The sequence below is a fragment of the Vipera berus genome (genome assembly GCF_964194415.1).
Source record: "Vipera berus genome assembly, chromosome: 5".
In the NCBI taxonomy this organism is placed as follows: domain Eukaryota; kingdom Metazoa; phylum Chordata; class Lepidosauria; order Squamata; family Viperidae; genus Vipera; species Vipera berus.
In genome coordinates this window covers 94,368,690-94,388,562 of record NC_138207.1, presented here as the reverse complement: position 1 = coordinate 94,388,562, position 19,873 = coordinate 94,368,690, and the positions used below count along the sequence as shown (strand labels likewise).

Here is a 19,873-nt window from a genome sequence, read left to right as displayed (position 1 = left end):
GAAGGGATTCAAGATTAAGATTGTTAAAAGTAAAAGGAAGGTATATAAAGTAGGTTTATTTGATCAGCGTTAAAGTAAGACTTGTTATTTATGATAACCCTTAAAGAACCTTTCCTGATCAGGACTGAACCGCACGTTTTTAAGGATCTGTTCATAAATCAGAGATGAGATATGAAACATAGAGATAGTTATATTCTAAGAAGTGGTGATAAGTTAAACTTGCTTTTACTTATTGTGATGGGGGGGAAGTCACTTCTTTATATATATATAGTCCTTGAGTTACAATAATGGAGCCTGCCCATTACGCTCGTAAGTCATGATGGTCATAAAGGGGTTGATCACATGACTGACCTGATTTCATGATCTTTTTTGAGGTGGTGGTGAAGCGAATGCAGTAGTTAAACAAACCAATGGCTTGCTATGGGGGGTGGTTGGGCCAAACATCAGAAGTAGCTACCAGTTTTCAGCAAAACCATTGTAAAATGCAGTGATAGGAGGATACTGCAAATAGTTGCAAATGCAGCCTAGTTGCCAAGCATCTGAAATGCGGTCACATAGCTGCAGGGAGGTGCACAACTGTCGGAACTTCAAATCCAAGTCATAAATAGCCACCAGATAGTTCCATCCAAAGGATTATCTGTGTATTTCTTTACTTTTTGTTTGCTACATTGTTTTTTTTTTCTTTTTCCTTCACTATTATTTTCTTTCTATTCTTTTATTTTTCTGGTTTGTGTTACTTACAAAAACAGATAAATTTCTGCAGTATCAACTGTTAACTGGTTCCTTCTGTGAAGATCAGCAAAGCTACTTGGATTCAGCTTAATCTTCATTTATATATTGCTTGCTACCCTGGGCAGAATTGTAATAGGTATGTATTTGAAACCAGGGCATATGAGAAAGAGTCCAGTATGTTACTGGCAGATAACACTGCATTTTGGATAATCGTCTTTGCCCCTTAACACAAATATCTAAAGATGTAGGGGTTTCTTTTGTCCACTGCTATGCATTTTCTATTCATAAATCCTGCTTGTTGACATTTTTGCTGGTGAAGAGCAGTTCTCTAATCCTCAGAGCTTTCTTCCTGAAAAGATTAACTTGCCATAGATTGAGAAATTACAACTGTGCCCAACACATACTCTTTAACCATAATCATGCTTTCTAGCTACATCATGAAGATGTGAAAAGATTGAGTTCAATGACATGTTAAAGACTATGCTGACATGGTTCTTATTATTCATTCTTAAAGCGTAATAATAATTTTAGCCTTTTAGAACAAGATAGTCAGTAATTAATGATGTACTTGCATGATATTTTAAAATCCCTTTTTCATCTGTATGTTGCCTTTTTATCCTTTTTTCCTGTCTTGTTTTTATGTCTGTTTATATATATCTTCTTTAATGTCTAATACAAACAAGTCAAGGAGCTTAAAAGGTATGAGAATTGCATTTTACAGGATGACTCAATCACTCCAAGCCAAAAAGTCTAGGAAATGTTTTATTTTTTTTTAAATTTAAAATACTTACAGCCTTCCCTTCTGGCAGATATGCAGGCTGGCTAAGATAACTCTGTAACTTGGCATAATTTACAATATATTACAACCGCAATATAACAAAACCAATTATAGTCAACAAAGATTAAACATACATGATATAAATTAAAACATAGCAAAAAAGAAAACATAAGTTAAATCACTAATTACAGCTTTTCAGATTTTTTTTTGGAAAAACCACCTTTATGGATGTTAGGAAGGAAGAGCAAACCTTATTAAGGAATTTTTAACAGAAAGGGAATTGAAGACCCCAAAAGGTTTTGTTCTGTCTAATCTGCCTTCCCTTTGAACCTTTAGTTCTCATTTTATTATTATATATTTAAGAAGATCAGATCAGAGGCTCCACAGTGCAAGATATACCTTAAAATCAGAACCCAGAAGAACTTAATTAATCTACATCACAGGTTTATTTAAAATGAAGATAATCTTTGGGCCCTGAGAGCATGCAGGTGTCATGTTAGAATATTAGTGGCACACCTGTCAGCTCCTGGAAGTGCACAAGTTTCTTTCCTTTCCTGTCTCACAAATCAGTCGATACATTGTTTAATTTTCACACACATCTTTTTCTCACAGCTCCTTAAAAACCCCCCACAATTTATACTGTAATTAGCAGGAAAAATAAATCTAACATTTTTAAATTCTTTCCCCAAGGGGAAAAGGAAGTTCACAGCCTGCAGGCTGCTAGCAAAGACATTAAAGAATTTAGTTATTGCTGCTAAAGGCAAGAATAAATAACTGAGCAATTTTGCAAGTCTCTCCTGTTACTAAATCATTTTACGTCCAGAATGTGGCCTGGGATTGCACAACAGGCTAGACCAGGGGTCGGCAACTTGAAACACTGAAAGAGCCACTTGGACCCGTTTCCCTCACAAAAGAAAAAACTGGGAGCCGCAAAATGCGTGCACACATGCGCCTAAGGCAAGACATGCACCGGCCCTGCCCCCATCCAGCTCTGGTATGGACGGCTCTGCCGTCCTGGCTTCTCCTCCCCTCGGAAAAGACTGCTCTCCTGCCGCCCCGCGCTCTCCCTCTCTGGGACTTTCTTCTTTCCGCCTTTTGGTGCGAAGGTTCCGGGGGAGCGGAGGAGGAGGCCGATGGGGAGAAGGAGCTGGTGCGGCAAATCTTCTGAGGCAGCAGCAGACAGCCGCTTGGGCTCACCTATCTCAGCCTGCTGCGGGAGGCCGGAGTTGAGGCTTCTGGCTTGCTCTGGGAGGGATGCTCCATTCCTCCTCTTGGCTGACGGATGGAGGAAAACCCGGATCCACAGACCCAGAACCGGCGGCGGGAAAGAGGGAAGATGGAGAGGATTTTGCAATCTCAACCGACTGGTTTCTGGAAGGGGTGCTCGGAAAAGAGAGGATGAGAAGCGGAAAGTGGGAGAAAGGACGGAAGGGCGAGGAAGCAGCAGTTCTGCTCCGCGGGAGGTGGGAGCAGGCGGCCTCTCCTTCAAGCTTCACCAAGGGACTCTGGGAGCGAAGCGAGGTCCGAGTCCCCAGAATGTCAACTTTGCGAAAGAGGGAGGCGGTGGTGGGATTAAAATAAAACGGGGGAGGGGAGGTTGAGGAAACCCAGCAGACACCTACATCAGAGAGCGAGCAAGAAAGGCAAGATCGGAGAGAGGAAGAAAGCTTTTGGGGCTTGCCCAGCAGGCAGCTGCTCCCCACTCTCAGAAATCGCCGCGACGGGAGTGGAAAGGAACAGCTGAAAGGCGGGGGCCGAGAGGGGAAGTTTCCAACACCCCCGGCAACCCCCCCGGGCTAGCAGAGGTGGCGGTGGAGCAGGGTGAGGGGAGACCCGCTGGGCAGGGAAGAGGTGGGCCCGGGGCACCCCGAGACTGGCTGCCCCCACCCGTGGCTCCTTACCCAGGTTCTTAAGCTAAAATGCTTTTTAAAAAGCATTAAATACTAGCATGTAAACGAAATCCCCCCTTCATGGATTACTGCCTTGTCGTGGCGAAGGGGCTTGCGTAATTCAATGAAGCTATGAGCTATGCCGTGCAGGGCCACCCAAGACGGAAAGGTCATAGCAGAGAGTTCTGACAAAACGTGATCCACTGGAGAAGGAAATGGCAAACCACTCCAGTATCTTTGCCATGAAAACCCTATGGACAGTACCAAAAGGCAAAACGATATGACGCTGGAAGATGAGCCCCTCAGGTCGGAAGGCGTCCAATATGCTACTGGGGAAGAGCAGAGGGCTAGTACTAGTAGCGCCAGAAAGAATGAAGCGACTGGGCCAAAGCCAAAAGGACGCTCAGCTGTGGATATGTCTGGTCCGATGCTGTAAAGATTTTTTCTCCATAGGAACCTAGAATGTAAGATCCATGTATCAAGGAAAGCTGGACGTGGTCAAACAAGAGATGACAAGACTAAACATCGACATCTTAGATATCAGCGAACTAAAATGAACAGGAATGGGTGAATTTAATTCAGATGACCATTAGGTATACTACTGCGGGCAAGAATCCCTCAGAAGAAATGGAGTAGCCTTCATAGTCAATAAAAAAGTAGGAAAAGCAATACTGGGATACAATCCTCAAAATGACAGAATGATCTCAGTTCGAATCCAAGGCAAACCATTCAATATCACAGTAGTCCAAGTCTATGCCCCAACCACCAGTGCTGAAGAGGATGAAATTGACCGGTTCTATGAAGCCCTACAGCACCTTATAGAACTAACGCCCAAAAATGATGTCCTTATCATCATGGGGGATTGGAATGCCTAAGTAGGAAGCCAAAAGATAACTGGAATAACAGGCAAGTTTGGCCTTGGAGTACAAAATGAAGCAGGGCACAGGCTGATAGAATTTTGTCAAGAGAATACGATGGTCATAGCAAACACTCTTTTCCAACAACCCAAGAGACGGCTTTACACATGGACATCACCAGACGGTCAACACAGAAATCAGATTGACTATATGCTCTGCAGCCAAAGATGGAGAAGCTCTATACAGTCAGTAAAAACAAGACCAGGAGCTGACTGTGGCTCAGACCATGAGCTTCTTGTTGCAAAGTTTAGGCTTAAATTAAAGAAAGTAGGGAAAAGCGCTAGGCCAGTCAGGTATGAATTAAATCATATCCCTGTTCAATATACAGTAGAGGTGACAAATAGATTTAAGGAATTAGATCTGATAGACAGAGTGCCTGAAGAACTATGGACAGAGGTTCGCAACATTGTACAACAGGTAGCAACTAAAACCATCCCAAAGAAAAAGAAATGCAAGAAAGCAAAATGGCTGTCTGAGGAAGCTTTGCAAATAGCTGAGGAAAGGAAGGAAGCGAAAGGCAAGGGAGAAAAAGAAAGATATGCCCAATTAAATGCAGAATTCCAAAGAATAGCTAGAAGAGATAAGAATGCCTTCTTAAATGAACAATGCATAGAAGAAAACAATAGAATAGGGAGGACCAGAGATCTTTTCAAGAAAATTGGAGAGATGAAAGGAACGTTTCATGCAAAAATGGGCATGATAAAGGACCAAAATGGCAGGGACCTAACAGAGGCAGAAGAGATTAAGAAGAGGTGGCAAAATTACACAGAAGAACTATACAAGAATGAGCTTAACGTCCCTGATAATCACAAGGAGGTGGTCACTGATCTCGAGCCAGACATCCTAGAATGTGAAGTGAAGTGGGCCTTAGAAAAGCTGAGCAACAACAAAGCTAGTGGAGGTGACAGTATTCCAGCTGAGCTATTCAAAATCTTAAAAGACGATGCAGTAAAAGTGCTACACTCAATTTGCCAGCAAATTTGGAAAACTCAACAGTGGCCACAGGATTGGAAAAGATCAGTTTACATTCCAATTCCAAAGAAAGGCAGTGCCAAAGAATGTTCAAACTATCGCACCATTGCACTCATTTCTCATGCTAGTAAAGTTATGCTTAAAATTCTACAAGCTAGACTCCAGCAGTATGTGGATCGAGAACTACCAAAAGTACAGGCAGGATTTCGAAGAGGCAGAGGAACTAGAGATCAAATTGCTAACATACGCTGGATCATGGAGAAAGCTAGAGAGTTCCAGAAAAACATCTACTTCTGCTTCATTGACTATGCTAAAGCGTTTGATTGTGTGGATCATAACAAACTGTGGCAAGTCCTTAAAGAGATGGGCATACCAGACCATCTTATTTGTCTCTTGAGAAACCTATATGCGGGCCAAGAAGCAACAGTGAGAACTGGACACGGAACCACTGATTGGTTCAAAATTGGGAAAGGAGTCCGGCAAGGCTGTATACTGTCGCCTTGCCTATTTAACTTATATGCAGAGCACATCATGAGAAAGGCAGGGCTAGATGAATCAAAAGTTGGAATTAAGATTGCCGGAAGAAACATCAACAACCTAAGATATGCAGATGATACCACTCTAATGGCAGAAAGTGAAGAAGAACTAAAGAGCCTCTTGTTGCGGGTGAAGAAGGAGAGTGCAAAACTTGGGTTGAAACTAAACATTAAGAAAACCAAGATCATGGCATCCGGCCCTCTCAATTCCTGGCAAATACAGTAGATGGGGAAGAAATGGAGGTAGTGACAGATTTTATTTTCCTGGGCTCCAAGATCACTGCAGATGGGGACTGTAGTCAAGAAATTAAAAGACGCTTGCTCCTCGGGAGGAAAGCCATGGCAAATCTAGACAGCACACTAAAAACCAGAGACATCACCCTGTCAACAAAAGTGCGTTTAGTCAAGGCTATGGTCTTCCCAGTTGCAATGTATGGCAGTGAAAGCTGGACCATAAGAAAGGCTGAGCGCCAAAGAATTGAAGCCTTTGAACTATGGTGCTGGAGAAGACTCCTGCGAGTCCCTTGGACTGCAAGGCGATCAAATCGGTCAGTCCTAGAGGAGATCAACCCTGACTGGTCTTTAGAAGGCCAGATCCTGAAGCTAAAACTCAAATACTTTGGCCACCTCATGAGAAGGAAGGACTCACTGGAGAAGAGCCTCATGCTGGGAAAGACTGAGGGCAAGAGAAGAAGGGGACGACAGAGAATGAGGTGGCTGGATGGAGTCACTGAAGCAGTAGGTGTGAGCTTAAATGGACTCCAGAAGATGGTAGAGGACAGGAAGGCCTGGAGGAACATTGTCCATAGGGTCGCGATGGGTCGGACACAACTTCGCAACTAACAACAACAACAACAAAAGAAATCCCGCTTAGGTCATCATCTGCTGGGGCAGACAAGACCGCCCATCAATCCAGCTGAAGAGGGAAAGAGGAAGCGACCAAGAGGTTGTGCCAGCTGCGCACACAGGTGGCTGAGAGCAGCTCTGAGACCGCTTCCCCTTGGCCACTTGGGAAGGGGTAAACGGTGCCACCCTCCAACAGGGCGAGCCCGCTCGCATGTAGACTGGAGGGCAAGGTGACTGCAGGGCACAGCGAGAGGAACCGCTGCCTCTGCTGCCGCCGAGCCCCGGGCAGGCGGATCCCCATGCTGCGGTGGGGACGCCTCCGGGTCCCTGCAGAAACGGCAACTGGGGGGGCACCAATGACTTGGACTAGTGGCTACAGCAGCTGGGAAGAATCGGAGTGCAAGGAATTTTTCTTCACAGCTCACATCTCCTTCGTCAGGAAATCCTTCGGCAAGTCAAGCCTGCAAGTAAGCGATTGTCGGCCTCCCTCGAGGCTGCTCCCGGGGTGCCAGCTGGGTGGGAATCTTCGGGCTGAGTCCCACACCCTACCCTGGCCTGACCCGTTGCAGGCTGCACCTACATCTGCAGTCCCACGTGCTCTTTCCAGCTCCAGAGCTAACACTTATCTCACCCAAAGCTCCCACGTTTCCTTTCCTCCATATATAAATTCTACGAAGGATCCATGTGAACCAGGACTCTTGGAAGACCCAAGTGCAGAAAAGGTAGTGAGATAGCTAGAGGGTTTTTTGGGCCCCGCAGAGCTGGCGGGGAGAAAGAGAAAGAGCGGGCCGGGCAGGCTCCACGGGGAAATCTCTTAGAAGAGGCCCCCAGGTGACCCCCCGCAGGCTAGCAGAGGCGGCAACAGAGCAGGACGAGGGGAGACTCGCCAGGCAGGGAAGAGGCAGGCCTGGGGCACCCGAAGACTGGCCGTCCCCACCTGCACAGCAGGTAGAAAATGGGCCCACTCACCTTTCCAGTCCTCCCGTCTCTTCCTCCGCTGCCGCCACGTGCAGTCCAAAGAAGCAGAGGTTTGTGGGCAGTCCCATAAACCAAAGAAGTTCAACCCAATTCAAACTTTGCAAGTTTTTTTCCCATGAGAAATTTCAATTGATTGAACTTTTTTAGTCCCACTTTTTTTTTAGGAAGAGAGAGAGAGAGAGAGAGAGAGAGAGAGAGAGAGAGAGAGAGAGAGAGAGAGAGAGAGAGAGAGAGAGAGATTACAGACAGAAGAGAGAAAGATGAGAGAAAGAAAATAGATAGATGATATGATGGGTGGGTGGGTGGGTGGATGGACCGACAGAAAGACAGACAGGAGAGAGAAAGATGAAAAAGAGAAAAAAGATAGACAGGAGAGAGAAAGGGTTACCTACCTCTTGCCAGGGGCGCTCAAAGGTTGCCCCAACTTTACTCTGGAATTTGGGGGTTTGTAGGCATTAGCTGCACCTGCTGGAAAGACTCCCGGTCCCTCCCCGCGGTTTGTGACCCCGACAGCCAAAAGGGTGAGCCAGGCCGGGCTAAGCCCCGCTTGCCCCTTCTCTGCTCCTCGGGGCTGGGCTGCAAGCAGCGCCGGATCCGGGCAGGGAAACGCCGCTCCCGGACCGACAGGGAGGCGCCTCCCCAGGCAGGAAAGAGCGCGGCGGCCGCCTCTCCCGGCCCGTCACGCAGGCGCAGCCTCAGCCGCTCCGCCCGCGAAACGCGGCGCTTCAGCGGGCCCTCGGGGAGGCGGCGGCGGCGGCGGTTCTTTGGATGCTTGGCCTCGGAGATCTCGCGGTGCTGGCGGCCGGCCCCGGCTGGCTTCAGACGCCTCCTCCTTTTTGTGTCGGGGTCGGGACTGTGCGCAGTGGAGCGGGCGGGGAGGCGCGCCGGCGGCGGCAGCAACAGCAGCAGAAGAGGAGGAGGAGGAGGAGGAGGAGGAAGAGCCGGAGCCGCAGCGGCCGGAGGCGGGAAGGAGGAGCGCGCTGGTCTGCCTTCGCCAGCGCCGCCGGAGCCTCGCCCAGTCCGATGTGCCTCCTGCGGCGGCGGCGGCGCTGCTGCTGAGCCAGCCGACGTGCCGGCCGAGCCTTTCCGCTTCCCGCAGTCCGAACATGGCCACCCCGGCGACGTGCACCCGCTTCACCGACGAATACCAGCTCTACGAGGAGCTCGGCAAGTACGTCCCCAGCCCGGCCGCCCCATCCTTCCCGCCTGCGCGGCGCAGAACCTGGGCACCGCCACGCCGCGCCTTCCGGGGGCCCTGGAGCCGTCGCCTCGGCCTCCCCGATCGCTTGCTTCCCAGGCTTGACAGCGCCTGCCGCTCAGCCCCCGGACACTGCGGTCTTTCCCCGAGCCTCCCCGGGCAGCCTCCTCGGCCGCCGCTGCCCGCTCGGCTTGCGCAGGAGCGGCGCCGCCCGCCCCTCCGTAGTTGCTCAAGCGAGCTGCAACTTCTGCGGCCGACGGGGGCGGAAGGGGCTGCGCAGCGCCGGGGCAGCCGGAGGGGCCCCCGCGGAACCCGGGACGGGGAGCTGCGGCACCGGCGCCCGCTCTGGGGAGCCGATCTCGGCGCTCCCGCTGGGAAAGCCGGCCTCGCCTGTCTTGCTTCGGCTCTAACTTCGAGATTTCCACCCCTCCATTCCCCACCCCCCCGCGCTCCCTTCTGCATTACAGCAAGGGCCGTTGCTACATTTCTCACACGTCGAGATCAGCTCTCTGTATGGCTCCCCTCGCCCCCATCCTCAACCTGCGCCGCTTCTGCCTTTCCGCTTGTATTTTTCTCATAGGTGCCCAATATAGGTGAAGGCGTAGTGTCTGGGGAGAGAGGGAGTTGGGAATATCCCGGGTGCAATCTTCTTTTTGCACCAGTCTCTACGCATCCCTCCCGCTTGGTCTTGGACCCTGGGGTGGTTCTTTTTAATTTCTGGGCAGGAATGGAAGCGGGTGGATACCGCTAGGAAAAAATGTCTCTTTATCAGGGCTGAAATTGGCAAGGTAGGAGCAGCTGGGTCCCAATCTAGAAGGAGTCCCTTAGATAGATGTATCTCACTACCCGTGGCTCCCAAGCAAACAGCCAAGTCTAGAGCAGAGATGAAGTAGCTTGGAATCCTTTGCCTTGCAATGGGCAAGTCCATTGTTGATTTTAAAACTTCCTGTCTGCAATAATAACTCCAACCCATTCTAACTTTGCCATATAGTGTCTGAGCTTCTCTCCACTTCCCATCCCCCCACCCCTGCTCAGAATTGGAGGCAGATGATGTCTTCTGCCATCCACACACCCAATTGCAAAATGACTCCCCCAAGGGGAAAGTGGCGGTTGAGGGTGGGGTACTTTTCCTCGCTTTCTTGGGTGGCCCCTATTTCAGGATGCTGTCCTTGCTTTCTGGGCACCAGACAAGATGGGGATCCGGTTTCTCCTCTCAGAGAACCGGAGGCTTCCAAACTGATATTGCTTTTGAGTAGGCTGCTTTGTGGTGGCTTGTGCTTGTCTGTCTTAGGACTGGGGCTTCCCTTGCTAAATTTGGATTGCCCGTGTTATAAAAGGCCACTATGAGGTACATATCAAGGCTCTTCCCATTAGAGTAACAGTATTTCAGTTCTGCAGACAGGGAGGGGTGCTAGAAAACTGGAATAGGAGTGGCCGTTTGAGATGTTCCCGTCTGAGATTTTCCCCGTCCATTTACTCTGCTGCTTTGGAAGGTTTGGTGCTGAGTTATCCCAACGTGTTGGGGGGGGGGAGGGCGTGTTTTGGGGGGGCCTCCGTTGAAGAAAAGGAGTAATGGATACAGTGAGCTCTTGTGGGGCTGTGTTCATGGTTAATTAAATTAGCAATAGTCACAGAACACACTGAACCATAGAAATAACCGCATTATTTTAGTTTGTATAATACATTGAGCCACACATTTCAGCTGCAATCCCAGTTTCTCTGTCCAAAGTGATAGTGGGAGACCAGGCTGGAATCAAAGAGTAAATTAAGTAAACAAATCTCAAAACTCCCCCCCCCTTTTTTTTTTAACCCATGCTGGCTGTTTTCCAGACCATCTGATTTCTTGGAAGTTCCTTCTCCTATACCAGGGGTAGGCAACCTCGGCTCTTTTATGACTCATGGACTTCAATTCCCAGAATTCCTGAGCCAGCTGGCTCAGGAATTCTGGGAGTTGAAGTCCATGAGTCATAAAAGAGCCGAGGTTGCCTACCCCTGTCCTATACTAATAATTTTTCTGTTTTTAGTTCTATAACCAGTTGAGCAAATGGGTTCTTTTAAACACCTTGACAGATTTAATCCTTCGTTCTTGATTCAGTTTCACGGGATCAGCCTTTCTGTATTTCTTCTAGGGGTGCTTTCTCAGTGGTACGGAGATGTGTGAAAAAACCCTCATCTCAAGAATTTGCTGCAAAGATCATCAATACCAAGAAGCTGTCAGCAAGAGGTAAATATCCAAGCACTGGTTTTAATCAAATTCCTATACAGGATAATGTTGGAGAATTGATTGCAAGACTCTAGATTGATACAGTGCGGCAAATGTCCTCACTGATCTTCTTGGAATCCGTGTTTCTTTTAGCTTTGATTTTGGAGTATGCTGCCTTCAAGCTCATAGTTAGAATGGATTCATTTCTTACTAGATACTAAAGTGTGGAACATCATGTACTGATGCTTAATACCTATCTAATAAGTCACTCAACCTATTAGGGGGTTGGGGTTATACTTTCAGAAGTATAAAATGCCTTATGACTCTATTTGGACCAATTCCTTTTTAAACTCACAGGGGGTTAGTTCTAAATAAGTTTGCTTAGAGCTGCAGTGAAATTGGCCCAAAAGATTATAGCAAGCCTCTCCAGGTGTATGTTTTATTTCATATTTTGAAGTCTAGAAGAATGTTGGAATCAGAAAGAGAAGGGATTGTTAGAGGAATTATCTAGGACTCAGGGGTAGGCAACCTTGGCTCTTTTATGACTCGTGGACTTCAACTCCCAGAATTCCTGAGCCAGCATGGCTCAGCTTGGAAACTCCCTTTCCCTTCAGCATGGCTGGCTCAGGAATTCTGGGAGTTGAAGTCCACGAGTCATAAAAGAGCCAAGGTTGCCTACCCCTGGTCTAGGTCCTAGGACCCTGGTCCTTAAGCTTGGTATTACAAGTAATAATGTTTTTGTTTTTAGTGTTGTGATTTGGGGCTTGATTTTGTTACTATTATTTAGTATAATGATGCATTTTTCTGGCCTGGGGATTTGGCATGTGAGAAATCTGGAATTTATGAAGAACAAAAAGAATCAATAATAAAGTAACGTTTTCTTTTAAGGGATGTTATGCTTTGCATGCACTTAGCTATAGATTACTAACATACAACATCAACTCCACATTACTTAAATACATGTGTGAAATGGTACTCATATGATGCTTAAAATGATGTATTCCATGATGTTTGTCCACTCATCCAAGACCTCTGTTTATACTTGAAGAAGAAGCCCATAACAGCATGCCACCATGCTTTTATACTGTTTTGAGTAGCATAAAATGTGTAATAATCCAATTTAAGTACAAGCATTTACTTACTCAGTGGTTCTGTTAGCAAATGTTTATCTATTCTGCATAATTAACCAGTATGTATAATGATATTTTCAGTAAAGCCAGGTTGTTGATTTAATCCTAATCAGTGTGTTATTTCTTTACTCATTTCCCAATTATCTTACCTGTTTTCTGGTTTCAGTGCATCTAGCTGATGGCATGCAGTTACTTGAACTAAAGAGTTGTCTTTTTTGCAATATTAATGTTATTGTTTCTTCTTGTAATTCCTCCATGACTTCTATAATTGCATCTTCAGTTCAGTGTCTTCTTGATTTCCTCCCTCCCTCCTTTTTAGCAACTTCAGCAGTAACAGTCGCCTTCCTTTGCTCTGACTTAATTGCTCCCAACCAGGAAATTCCTTGTTCATAACATACATTGATCATGAGTTTGAGGAAGGGGTGTCTGCTTCTCAACATAGGGAGAGTAAGGATCTACGAATGAATTTTCAACCATTGTAGATGGCAGAAAATCAAAGACCTAAACAGCTGCAGAATTGGTAGAGAAAACTCAAAGCTTGTTCTCTTTCAGAACTCTCCCTTTCCTACTACAAAATATAGATTGCGATTATTTTCATTTACCACAATTGTGTCTTTGTCCCTGCGGTCCCTGTTTTCTTTTCATGGCAATTCTATTAAATAAGAAAGACATCAGTTGTCCTAACAATTATCATAATGTCTCAGTGGAAATTTGAATTTCCCAGTATCACTTGTAACTGTTGCACTGGTCTGGTCTTTGTTTTTTCAATGCATTTTGGAAGAACTATAAAGCCATAATTAGGGCAGGTAATCCTATGCTGAAGTTTAGGTTTCTCTGACATACCTGACTCAAAGAGGTTTATCAAGTGGTAAAAACGATAATGGGTGCACCAAACTTCATTAAAAAGAGTACATAGTTTTATTCAGATTCCTGAAAAATTCATGCAGCTTTAGGTGTATAATTCCAAAGGAAAAAAAATTGATATATTTGGTCATAGGTTAGGTCGTAAGAGAAATGAGGTGTAAATTTATTTATTTATGAAATTAATAGCAAAAGTAAAACCATTGAACTAATGGGTCCATGTCTGTGAAGAACGGAGAGTTATTATTGACTTATTGTAAGATGGAACAGACAGATAACATGTTCTGAGCTTCTACAGATTGGTAGTAGCATTCAGTATTGAATGGGGGGCAGCTATGTTCTGGCAGCTAACAGAGTGAGCGCCTGTTACTCGTCCCAGCTTCTGCCAACCTAGCAGTTCGAAAGCACGTAAAAATGCAAGTAGAAAAATAGGGACCACTACGGTGGGAAGGTAACAGCGTTCCGTGCGCCTTTGGCGTCTAGTCATGCCGGCCACATGACCACGGAGACGTCCTCGGACAAGCGCTGGCTCTTCGGCTTTGAAATGGAGATGAGCACCGGCCCCTAGAGTTGGAAACGACTAGCACGCATGTGTGGGGGAACCTTTACCTTTACCTATGTTCTGGCAAAGTCAATACAAATATTAGTGGTGCCAAGAATCATGGAGAATTGTTTTTTAGTGATGATAGGAGATACTGTCTTATTGCTTTTGCAATAAGTTGTAATACATGATATCTCAAAGCTATCCAGAGCTTAGGAGCAATTGTAAGGCAGAAAATATAAAAGAGTGATTAGTCTAAAATGACAATAACATCTAAGATGGTTCCTGATTACAAGTATACCGTAAGAGATGGAAGGAGAAAAACACTATGTCTCTTCCAGGAACACCATGGGGCAGGTCTTACTACTGCACATCTGTGAGGAAAACTATATTCAGCATGAATTCCTATTGCTGCTAGTTCTGCTTTCATCTTCCTCCTGTTGGACTCAAATTATTGGTTGCTCTGATGTGTGGGGAAAATGTGTCTGAAGTTGGGCTTTGCTTTGACCATATGTTGTGTGCAACAAGATTGCCATACAAATCTGTTCCTTGTGAATCACCACTATGTGGAGATGGCAAAATAAACCACAGTACGCATACGCAGTGTGTGCAGATTTTGATAAGGGTGTGAAAATTACAAGGAAAAAAAATCTGTCAAGTGTCATGATATTTAAATCATGGAATAAGAATTTAAGGACCCAGATGACTATTGAGCTGCAATAAAATATAAGCCATTATCACGAGCCAAGAAAGCAATAGGCAGTTAGTTATTCTCGCTGATTTCAGGCTTGATGGTCTAAACAACATCAGTGATAAATGATCATGCTTGTGCTAAAGGTGGGAGACTAATTCATTTCAGCCTTTTTGAGAACCATGAAGGGTGGAGTTCTCAGTATTACATATTGAATAGAAGGGCAAAGTAGGAAAATATATAAAATCAGGAAATACCAAGAGAAACCCCTTTAGGTCTCTGTATATAAAGAACCTCTGCTGGAAAAAGCAATCTGGCAGAGTCTGTTAGGATCAGATATAGCTCTGGGTGACCTAAGAGGTGTTTAGTTTCTCTGGTGCTTCAGAGCAGCAATGTGAGTCAAGACTATGACTGAACATTCGGCTTAGAAAGTATTGGAGCCACAGTAACACCAGCTGCAAAGTGGCAGTGAGATCTCACCACCCCATCTCTTTCTTTACAAATTCAGGCTGCTTGTAAGAAAAGCTGTGGTGCAGTGTTTCCTCTAGCAAGTGTGAGTTGGCCTTGATCATTACGGCTTCCTTTAAATACCAGGGTTTTTTTTACTATTTCAGTAGTCTCTTGAGTCACGTGTTTTAGTATATGCTTAGTGCTTTCCTTTAACATGTGTTGGCCCTCTTATCTGTGAAATAAAACTGGTTTAGAATGGGGCAGCTTACATTTCTTAGTACATACTTGTGTGGGAGCCAAGATTCTTGATGCTGACAGAGACACTGAAAACAGAAGTGAATTGTGGCAATTATAATCTTCCTTTGTTCTGTGATCTGGCTACCTTGAGGTTAGTAGAAGCAAGATTGAAGAACTGCAATCTGCTGCTGTTCTAGTAAGGAAGGCAGTGGATTAGTGGAAAGCTTGTCTTCTGCACAGTGCTTGCTCTGCATTCTTCTTTCCTTCCTTCCTCTTCTCTTGAATCTCTCTTTCTATAGACCATAACACAAGAGATAGATTCTTGACTTGGATGGAGATAACACCTTGCATTGCAAAACATCTCACACTGTTAAACCTTGACGTGGATTTAGAATAGTAGTTGTTATGGCTGTGACTTTAGTCCAGAATTGATTCCATAACTGGAAAAGAGGTGTTGAATTTGTTTCTGGCATCACTTTAGGAGAAAAGGGAAGGCTATTAAACTGTTTCAGAAATGCTTGCTGTTGTAGCTTTTCACTTCATGATATCTGTGCTGAAGTCATGTGAGTTTCCGTTGCTCTCTCTGAGAGTCAGTTTTCTATAAAAAAAAGTTATTAATAGAATATTTTCAGAATAGATAAAATAAAATATGCTGATTCTTTTTTTATCAAGCTTGTTTGCCTAGTAAGGAACAGAGGCAATCTGTGGGCCACAGGCCACCCCTGACATCCCATCTGTCATGCCAAGATAATATTCTGCTAAAATTGGTGAGAAATAAATGAACTTCATGGGTATTATATTTTTTCCCCTCCAAAATAATGCTAGGAGGCCTTCGGGAGGGAAGACGCCCTTCCATCCATCCCCATTCCCAAATTTGGCTGAAACCAAGCTGCTGAAATTTCTGAACAGTGATGCAGTTTCTGCCCATTTTGGGAGTGGGGAATAAGTGTGGCCTGCTCTCATCTCTCCAGCCAAACCTCTGCTCCCTTTCCCATATTTAGGCCAGCAAAATAGGCAAAAAAATATATTTGCCTCCTCCATTTTTGTTTTTAACACTGATGATCTCTGGTGTCCAGCAGCAGGTCAAAGTGCCTGGAAGAGAGCAAATAGGAAAAGAGTAGACCAGAACAGTAGACTGAGAGGAACCCTTTGAATCCCTGTAGGTAAAGAACCTCTGCTGGTTAAGAAAAAAGTGAAATCTGGCACAGTATGTAAGATCAGATGTTGCTGTGGGTTTTTGCAGGGCTCTGGAGTAGCAATGTGAGTCAAGACTCTGGCTAAGTACAGGTAGTCCTCGACTTACAACTGTTGGTTTAGTGACTGAAGTTACAACGGAAGTGAAAAAAGTGATTTATGATTGTTTTTTCACACTTACAACTGTTGCAGCATCCCCATGGTCAGGTGATCAAAATTCGGACACTTGGCAACTGACTCATACTTATGACTTTTGCAACCTTTTGACAAGCAAAGTCAATGGGGAAGTTAGATTCATTTAACAACTGCAGTGATTCACTCAACAGCTGTGGCAAGAATGGTTGTACAATGGAGCAAAACTCACTTAACAACTGTGTCAATTAGCAACATAAATTTTGGGCTCAAATGTGGTTGTAGGTCAAGGACTGCCTGTCCTGGCTGAGCGGTTGAGCATCCCTAGTCCAGCAGAGATGCCATTGGAAGCCACAAGATGCTATTCCAATTGAGGTAATGGCACCGGCCACTGCTTCTGCTGACTGCTGGCTCTCTGCAGTTTGGCAGTTCGATTCTCACTGGCTCAAGGTTGACTGACACTTCCATCCTTCTGAGGTCAGTAAAATGAGGACCCAGATTATTGACTCTGTAAACTGCTTAGAGAGGCTATAAAGCACCGTGAAGCGGTATATAAGTCTAAGTGCTATTGCTATCTTAGCCAATGATTACTTTCATTATTTTACTGGATGTTCAGGCTGTTCCATTTTTCTTCTTTCTTTTTGCCTGGAAGAGAACCACTTTTAATAGTGATTGCCAGCCTTAAGCCCAGAAGCATAACTTCCTTGCTTGGTCATGTTGCAATTAAGCACCCTGTTCTTCATGTAATTAAATATGGGCCATTGAGGAACTAATTTGCATTAAGGTTGTGACTTGCTGTAATGTTTATGTCTCACTAAACAGTCAAAAAAGTCTTTTCTCCCCTTTTCACTTTCTCTGCTGCCAGTTGCATTGAATAAGGGAGCCCCTGGAGAAAATTGTGGAATGATGTGAATGACCCCATATCACCCAACCAAATAAATCTTATTTATAGCATTTTATTCCTGCCCTTCAAACAAAAGCTCCCCAAGTCTCTTACATATAATCAATGAAAAATGTGTTGCGTGTTGTAGCCTTACAAACAAAATAGATAATCCAGAAAGGAAAAAGTATATGGAGAAAGGTGGGATAATGACCTCTTTCCCCTCCCTCATTCTTGGGCTTAAGCAAGAGCTACTGTAGGTCCAGAGGGATGCGGTGGCTCAGTGGGTTAGGACGCTGAGCCTGTCGATCAGAAGGTCAGCAGTTTGGCGGGTCGAATCCCGAGTGCCGCGTAACAGAGTGAGCGCCTGTTACTCGTCCCAGCTTCTGCCAACCTAGCACTTCGAAAGCACGTAAAAAATGCAAGTAGAAAAATAGGGACCACTACAGTGGGAAGGTAACAGCATTCCGTGTGCCTTTGGCGTCTAGTCATGCCGGCCACATGACCACGGAGATGTCCTCGGACAAGCGCTGGCTCTTCGGCTTTGAAACGGAGATGAGCATCAGCCCCTAGAGTCGGAAACGACTATCACGCATGTGGGGGGGGAAACTTTACCTTTACTGTAGGTCCAGGAATGGAGCTGATGCAGTTGGATCTTTTAGCAACAGATCCTTACTTCCTCATTAGGCTCTAATTTGGCTTGATAAAATGGCAGGTGTTGCTGTTCTTTCAGTTTACAGGACTGGGGAGCATTTGTGGGGTTGGAACTACCAATCATCCTTCTGAAGGAGATGCTGGAGCTCATCTGTTGTCAGTGTGGCAACACTAGAAGGCACATGGTAGGACCCAAAGATGCTTTTGGACCCAAAAGTGCCAAAGGGAACTGTGCTTTCTTGGGGTTTTTTCTTTGAAAATGTTTTGCTTCTCATCCAAGAAGCTTCAGAAGAGAAGCAAAACATTTTCAAAGAAAAAAAGAAAGTCTAGTTGCCTTTTAGAAAAGCACCTTTGGAAGAACCATGACGTTGATGATTGAAAATCTCCACAGATGACATGTTAGGAGTACTCTGGTAGTTTTTAAAGCTTAGTTTTAGAAGAGGATATGGATGAGAGTTGGGAAGCAAAATGCTTGTATCAGGTCTTCACCCTGAAAAGCCACATCAAAACACCAGTATCAATATTGGCATCACGTTGCCCAATTTCAGCCAATCTTGGAATGTGGTGAGTGTAATGTGGGTTAACCAGTCTTGCTTTGAAAACTATTTTTAGGTGAGGTATGGTGCTATCTAATCAAATTGCTTCCTCCCATTCTCCCTAAGACAGGGGTAGGCAACCTCGGCTCTTTTATGATTCATGGACTTCAACTCCCAGAATTCCTGAGTCTGCTGACTCAGGAATTCTGGCAGTTGAAGTCCATGAGTCATAAAAGAGCCGAGGTTGCCTACCCCTGCCCTAAGAGTACATGCGCTATGAAGCTTTAGATTCCAGGCACAGTTACAAGACAATGTAGCCAGGGATGAAAATTAGAGTTAAGATGTCGATTTGAAATTGGCTAAAAATCCCAAGTTTATGAAAGTGAGCAAAATGATTAAATACAGTAAGACCAAATAGTATCTGAGTGCAGATGGGGAAAAGAGCTTGAGGGGAATGGGTAACTGAGTAGAAGGAATCAAATTTAACTTGGAAAGTTAGCAGATGGTCTTTGAATCTCTGAGTGGATTGTTTTATTTAATATACAAATTAGCTGTAGTGCTAACCATCACAAGTCTTTGGGCTGAAAATAATTTGTGATTATCTTCAAGTGTTTGAAATTGACACAGATATTTTATTTATTTATTTATTTATTTTATTGAATTTGTATACCGCCCTATTCCCGTAGGACTCAGGGCGGTTTACAGGGCAGTTAAAACCATGAATACAAAAAATTAAAAACAATTAAAACAATTAAATTAAATTCAAGCCCCAAGAGTAAATCTAAAACCCAGTTAAATTAACAACCCCACAGTCTGGACCAAACAGATCGAAGAGCCAGGTTTTCAGGTCCCGGCGAAATGAGCGAAGGTCGGGGGCAGTCCTAAGTTCTGTGGGTAGTTGGTTCCATAGGGCAGGCGCACCCACAGAGAACGCCCTTCCCCTGGGAATAACCCGCCGGCATTCATTAATCGGCGGTACCCTGAGAAGGCCCTCCCTGTGGGGGCGCACAGGACGATGGAAAGATGCTGCCGGCAGCAGGTGTTCCCTTAGATAGTCCGGACCCAAGCCATTTAGGGCTTTATAGGCCATTACCAACACCTTGAATCTCACCCAGAGGGCAACCAGAAGCCAATGCAGCTCACGGAGAAGAGGTGTTACACGGGAGTATCGGGAAGCTCCCATCAAAACTCGCACGGCTGAATTCTGCACCAGTTGAAGCCTTTGGGTGGTCCTCAAGGGCAGCCCCATGTAGAGGGCATTGCAGTAGTCTAACCGGGAGGTCACGAGCGCATGAGTGACTGTACGTAGAGCATCTCGGTCCAGATAGGGACGCAACTGGCGCACCAGGCGAATCTGGGCAAAAGCCCCCCTGGTCACGGCTCCTGTATGATCTTCCAAACTGAGCCGTGAATCCAGGAGGACTCCCAAGTTGCGAGCCCTATCAACGGGGGGTAATACCTCATCCCCTATTGTTAATGATGGAGAAGGCTGGTCAGCCCGAGATGCCGGTATGAACA

The 19,873-nt window shown here is 45.4% G+C and overlaps 1 protein-coding gene and 1 long non-coding RNA gene across 19 annotated transcripts in view; one reads left to right on the top strand and one right to left on the bottom strand.

Annotated features, from left to right (window-relative positions):
- Positions 1-1,483: 1,483 nt before the first annotated feature.
- On the bottom strand, positions 1,484-8,142 carry LOC308668649. The gene is made up of 2 exons (XR_014026563.1): positions 8,041-8,142; positions 1,484-2,893 (listed from the first exon to the last, which is right to left on the bottom strand). It is a non-coding gene; the product is annotated as an uncharacterized lncRNA (long non-coding RNA).
- The window catches only part of CAMK2G (calcium/calmodulin dependent protein kinase II gamma), a 189,731-nt gene continuing 177,962 nt past the window's right edge, over positions 8,105-19,873 (top strand). For all 18 annotated transcript variants that reach the window (XR_014026562.1, XM_081328699.1, XM_081328693.1 and 15 more), the window contains exons 1-2: positions 8,105-8,819; positions 10,976-11,070. Coding sequence is in view for 17 of the 18 variants with exons in the window: in XM_081328699.1 (XP_081184825.1) it covers positions 8,755-8,819; positions 10,976-11,070 (160 nt within the window). In the remaining variant the exon portion in view is untranslated. The remainder of the gene's footprint in view (positions 8,820-10,975; positions 11,071-19,873) is intronic.